Source organism: Chelonoidis abingdonii, chromosome 8 (genome assembly GCF_003597395.2).
Source record: "Chelonoidis abingdonii isolate Lonesome George chromosome 8, CheloAbing_2.0, whole genome shotgun sequence".
Lineage (NCBI taxonomy): Eukaryota > Metazoa > Chordata > Testudines > Testudinidae > Chelonoidis > Chelonoidis abingdonii.
The window spans coordinates 53,611,128-53,617,490 of record NC_133776.1 but is presented as its reverse complement, the minus strand read 5'-3'; the positions used below and the strand labels follow the sequence as shown (position 1 = coordinate 53,617,490).

At 50.3% G+C, this 6,363-nt stretch overlaps 1 protein-coding gene across 1 annotated transcript; it reads left to right on the top strand.

Annotated features, from left to right (window-relative positions):
* The first annotated feature begins 672 nt into the window (after window positions 1-672).
* On the top strand, window positions 673-2,561 carry LOC116820180 (alpha-1,4-N-acetylglucosaminyltransferase-like). The gene is made up of 2 exons (XM_032772481.1): window positions 673-1,083; window positions 1,950-2,561. Exons 1-2 carry the CDS (start codon window positions 673-675, stop codon window positions 2,559-2,561), a joined length of 1,023 nt encoding a protein of 340 aa, XP_032628372.1.
* Window positions 2,562-6,363: the final 3,802 nt, after the last annotated feature.

Here is a 6,363-nt window from a genome sequence, read left to right as displayed (position 1 = left end):
CAAATAACACTTCCTTATTCACTTTCTCTACGTCATTCATGATTTTATAGACCTCTATCATATCCTTCCTTAATAATCTCATTTCTAAAATGAACAATTCCCATTTTTAAATCTCTCATTTGATAGTTGTTCCATACCCCTAATCACTTTTGTTGCCCTTCTCTGTACTTTTCCCATTTCAAAAATATCATTTTTAAATGGGGCAAACAGAATTGCATACTGTATTCAAGGTGTGGGCATATCATAGATTTATATAGCATCATTATGATATTTTCTGTTTTATTAGCTATCCCTTTCTTATTGGTTCCTAACATTGTGTTAGCCTTTATGACTGCAGCTGCATATTGAGTGGATGTTTTCATGGAACAATGCACAATGATTCCAAGATCTCTTTCTTGAGTGGAAACTGCTCATTTAGACCCCATCATTTTGTATGTATAGCTGGGATTATGTTTTCCAGTGTGTATTGCTTTGCATTTATCAACATTGAATTTCATCTGCTATTTTGTTGCCCAGTCACCCAGTTCTGTGAGATCCCTTTGTAACTCTTCGCAGTCAGCTTTGAACTTAACTATCTTGGTTAATTTTGTATCATCCTGTCACATTTTTCTCCCAGGGATAAACAATGAACTACTAACATTGACTTTGTTTGTTTTTTAAGGAAAAGCAAGGATGTTGAAGGAGATCCAGATAGTGCTCTGTTTCTTTTTTGTCTTTGTGTTTGCCATTTTGTATGAACTCTCCCTGCAGTTTGGCTTTGTCTTCTCTTGTACGCCTATTACTAAGCGATTCCTGACTCAAGAGGATGTTATGAGCCAGAGCAGAAGCATCATCTTTGTGGAGACCACAGATCGCCTTGAGCCTCCTCCACTGGTTTCATGTTCTGTGGAATCTGCTGCCAGGATCTACCATGACAGACCTGTTGTTTTCTTCATGAAAGGCCTGAACAATAGCACATGGTTAGATTCAAATTCCACTTATGCAGCCTTCTCACTTTTATCTGCTATGAAGAACGTCTTCATTTTTCCTTTACAGATGGAAACTTTGTTCCAGGAGACACCTCTGGTCACATGGTATCATAAGGTGAGAGGAAATATTAAGAGGAAAAGTGTTTTTGAACAAGATTTAAAGTAGAGGTTGTAGAAAATGAAAAGAACATTTTTGCGCATTTTATTGAAGTTTTGAAGCTGTTGTCAATTTGTTTCACTCAGTATGGATCCCTGGTTTATGACAGTTCTCCATGCATTAGTCAAATATTTATTGAAATTGTTATGGACACTTGAGTTCTTGTTCTGAGTCCCTTGAGTCCTGTCTGAAAACTCAGGCAGGCCTCACTGCATTAGTCTGCACTTGCTTCATGTGTTCATGAGTCTATTGGCAACCATTACAGCTAAGGACTTCTTTAGTTTATTTATTTTTAAATGAAAGTGGAGAGTCTGGAGAATAAATAGGGAGCTGGCTGCTATACTGGTACTCCAGCCCTCCGTGCACCAGCATAACCCAAGGCCTGAATTTCTCTCTCTCTTTTTATCCTCTTTAGAGATTGCCAGGAGGGGCCTTTTCCAAAGCCCAATGAAGTCAATGAGAATCTTTCAATTGATTCCCATGGGCTTTGGATCAGACAGTGAGAGTGTAAATTGAGATGAGGCAGGGTTGTTTTTGTGGAAATTACAGTTAATGATTCATAGTCTCATTATTTCCTAAACACTGCATCTTTCCTTGGCGTTTACTGCACCTTGGAAACACTTGTAGAATCACATTAAACAAAACCTACATCTGCTCTAAGTTTCATAGCTAGGAAAGAAAAATGTCCATTAATTTTTAAAGGGATTAAAGTGAGGCTAGACACTGCTGAGAGTTTTATAGAATATATAGCTAATGGGATCAGGTGTTTAGAAATTTTGAAGTGGAGTCCATTGCATCTCTTTGATCCCTTTCCAACTCTGCAGGTAAATGCAACCCAGGAAAAGCATTGGGTTCATATTAGCTCTGATGCCAGCAGACTTGCACTGATCTGGAAATACGGTGGGATCTACATGGACACAGATGTCATCTCCATCAGGCCTATTCCAGTGGCAAACTTCCTGGCGTCCCAGGCTTCACAGTTCTCCAGCAATGGGATTTTTGGCTTTCCTCACCATCACTGGTTCATTTGGGATTGCATGAAAGATTTTGTTCAAAACTACAATGGATATATTTGGGGAAACCAAGGCCCATTCTTAATGACGAGGAGGCTGCGAGCCTTGTGCAACCTGACCAATTTCCATAATGTGGAGGATCAGAGCTGTCAGAACATTTCCTTCTTACATCCTCAGCGTTTCTTTCCCATCCCTTACCCAGCATGGAGGCAATACTATGAGGTCTGGGATACAAACCCTGACTTCAGTGACTCCTATGCTTTGCACCTGTGGAACTTCATGAACAAGGAACACAAGTCTGTGGTTGCAGGAAGTAACACATTAGCGGAAAATCTGTACAAAACATTCTGCCCTACCACTTACAAGGACCTTATTCAAGGCACAGAAGGCAGTGGTCATATGCAACAAAACAAGACTGAATGACTGGATCTAGAAGAACGAGGTGTTCTTTCCAGCCCTGATAGTCCTGTGACTAAAATAAACTGTTCACAATGTGTACCTCCTCTTAGTCAGTGACTCTCAGCCATTTTTTGTCTGCAGACCACTTTGTAGGAGAGAACCTCTTGGAAACCACCTCTTTTCCCAAGTTTCCCCCTAATGAAATGTGTAGAAAGGTGGTGGTGGTGGGGGGTAAATGTCATGTCAACACCAAGGGTTAGTATGTTTTGTCTTTTAGGGTAAAAGTTTCCAAAGCAGCTAAGTGATCTAGGAGCCTGAGTCCCACTTTCAAGTTATATTGGCTTTGGGAGCCAAAGATCCAGTGAAAGTCAATGCGACCTAGGAACCCAAGGGTCCCATTTTGCAAGATATTTGGTGCCTACAGATGCAGATAAGTGCTTTTGCAAATCCCATTAGTCATCTATCTGCATCTTTAGGGGCCTAAATGCCTTCAACAGTCTGGCTTCTTAGATGCTTTTGGAAATTTTGTCCTGTCATTTGCTGTGTGATTGTACAGCACTTTGTGCAATGAGGCCCCAAACTGTCTCAGGCTTCTCTGTACTACTGTGATATCAATGTTCAGTAATAATGAATATAATGACAATCAATCATAATCCCACTCCAAGTATTCATTAACATTCTTATTTTTCCTCTCTTTTGCTTCAGCTATGTACCCTACTTTGTGGCCAGTGACATTTTAAATGCCCATGTAAATAAAATATCTAACCCACTCCAATGGCTCTGAATTTATATTCCCCTCTCAAGCCTCCTTCAAGCTTCTGGGATGGAGCGAAGAGAAAAAGGGAGTTGTGATTATTCATTGTTTCTTACGGCCCTATTTTTACAGTATTTGGGCAGCTCATTTAATTTATTGAATTTAATCTCTCAACAACCTTGTGAGGATGGGAAGTGCTATTCTCCCCATTGTACAGCTGGAGAACCAAGGCCTGGAGATGAAGGCCAAGATCAACAAAGGAACCAGGCACCTAAAGCCCAGTTTTAGGCACTACCACAATTCACAACCCCCCCCCATTCAGCTACTGCCTAACTCTGTAGGTGCTGAACTCATGATTTAAGTTCCCTTGGTACCTAAGTTTCTGCCTCTAGTTACATGCGCTGCCTGCAGGGCCCAGCCTGGAAAGTCTGCTCTGAGTATGCCTAACTCAGCACAAAATAGGCAGAGGAAGGCAGTCTCCTTTATAACCTTTAGCCTAGTGGTTAAAGAACTCACACTGTGTGAAGGGGATGCCAGTTCAAATCCCCTCTCTGCCTGGTAAGCAGGGCTGGCTTTAGACCTATTCCATTAATTCCCCTGAATTGGGCCCCGGGCCCAGTAAGAATCCCTTCCCTGGCTAGAGGCACCTTTTTAACTTTTACTCACCTGGCAGCGCTCTGGGTCTTCGACGGCACTTTGGCGGTGGGTCCTTCGCTTGCACGGGGTCTTTGGCGGCGGCTCCTTCAGTGCCTCCGAGGACCTGGAGCGAGTGAAGGACCCGTCGCCGAAGTGCCACCGAAGACTTGAAACACTGTCCAGTGAGTACAAACCCCACGTTTTTTTACGTGTTTTTTTTTTTCAGTCATCCCTGCCCGGGGCCCGTCAAAACTGTTCGAATTGGGTCCCACACTTCCTAAAGCTGGCCCTGGCTGCAGGGAATACACCACAGCTCTCTATGTGAGACAGGTGCATGTATATCTATCATTTTCTGTAGAGATAGAAAGATAGTCATGTACCTTTATTTGCTATTTTTCTCACTGTCTCTAATACTATGGGATAGTATTAAAATGGAAAAAAGTCAATGATGGCAGCCTCGCTCCCCTGGCTAGAGCCCCGCAGCTCCGCTCTCCCGGCCAAAGCCCCGCATCCCCGCGTTCACGCTCACTCAGCCTTAGTCCCGTTTTTCTGCGGCCTGCTTTCCCGGTCAGAGCCCAACAACCCCGCATCCCCGTTCTCCCGGCCTGAGCTCCGCGACCCGCTCTCTCGGCCGGAGCCCTGCAGCCCCGCGCCCCGGGCCGGCCCTGCAGCCCCGCGCCCCGGGCCGGAGCCCCGCAATCCTGCGGTCCCGCTCCCCGGGCCCAGAGTGCAGCATTCCCGCGGCCCGCTCTCCCGGCCGCAGCCCCAAACTCCGCTGTCCCGCTACCCCGGCCAGAGTCTCACATCTCCGCGGCCAGCTCTCCCAGCCGGAGTCCCGTAACACCGCGGCCCCACTCTACCGGCCACACCCCGCGACCCCGCAGCCCTGCTGTCCCAGCCAGAGCCCAGCAACCTCGCTGCTCTGCTTTCCAGACCGGAGCCCCGCAACCCCGTGGTTCCGTTCCCCTGGCCGAGCGCGGAAAGTCCCGTGGTCCCACTACCTCGCCGGAGTCCCGCATCCCCGCAGCCCGCTCTCCCGGCCGACCACGGCAAGTCCCGCGGTCCAGGTACTGCGGCAAAAGCCCCGAAACCCCGCAGCTCCGCTTCCCCGGCCGGAGCCCCGCAACCCCGCGGTCCCGCTCTCCCGGCCGGAGCCCAAAGGCGTCGCTACCCCGGCTGAAGTCCCGCTACCCTGCAGCCCCGCTTACCCGACCATAGCCCCTCAACCCCGCGGTCCGCTTTCCCGGCCAGAGCCCCGCAACCCCGCAGTCCCTTTCCCCCTGCCGAGCGCGGCAAGTCCGATGGTCCTGCTATCCCGGCCGGAGCCCCGAAACCCCGCAGCTCCACTCCCCCGGCCAGAGCCCCGAAACCCTGCGGTCCCACTCTCCCGGCCTGAGCCCGAAGGCCTAGCTAACCCGGCTGGAGTCCCGCTACTCCGCAGCCCAGCTCACCAGACCGAGCGCCGCAACCCTGCGGCCCCGCTCCCCCGGCCGGGAGCCCTGCATCCCCACGGCCCGTTCTCCCAGCCGGAGCCCCAAGGCCCCAAGGCCCGCTTTCCTGGCTGGAGCCCAGTAACCTCGCGGCCCCGCTCTCCCGGCCGGAGCCCCGCAACCCTGCGGCCCCGCTCTCCCGACAGGAGCCCCGCAACCCTGCTACCTCGGCCAGAGCTCCGCTTCCCCAGCTGAAGCCCTGCAACCCCGTGGTCCTTCTCCCCCGGCCGGAGCCCCAACACCCCGTTACCCCGCACCCCTGCCACCCGGCCCAGAGCCCTGCAACCCCACAGTCGCACTCCCCCGGCCGAGCGCAGCAAGTCCCGCGGCCCCGATACTCCGACCGGAGCCCCGCAACCCCGCATCCCGGCTCCTTCGGCCGGAGCCCCGTAACCCCACGGCCCGGTCCCCGGCCCAAGAGTGGCAAGTGCGCCTGCCCCGCTCCCGGGGCCCCGCTACCACCACTGGAGCCAGGAATCCCAAGTGCTGCCCGGAAAGTACATCCCCCACGAATCCGGCCACACTGGCTAAAGCCAGCCTTGCTGCTAAGGGGAAGGGATTCTAACTCAGGCTTCCCACCTCTCAGGAGTGTGCCGAAGTCTCTGAACTATGGGTAAGGCTAAGATTTTTCTCTCATATTTTTAGTAAAAGTCATGAACAGGTCACAAGCAATAAAGAAAAATTCACAGAAGCCCTTGACCTATCTCTGACTTTTACCAAAAATATGCATGACAAAATGGGGAGCTGAGGGGTTCCCACACCAGGCCAGGGGGGCCTGGCTTGGAGCTCCCTGGGTTCCCCCACCACCTACGGCAGCTAGGAACTGCTGGGTACTTGGGGAGCTCCCAAGGACCTTGCAGTTCCCAGCTCTACAGGCGGCAGAGGCACCCTGCAGCTCTCAGACACCATTAGCTCAAGTCACAGAGATCTCTGGAAGGCATGGAGT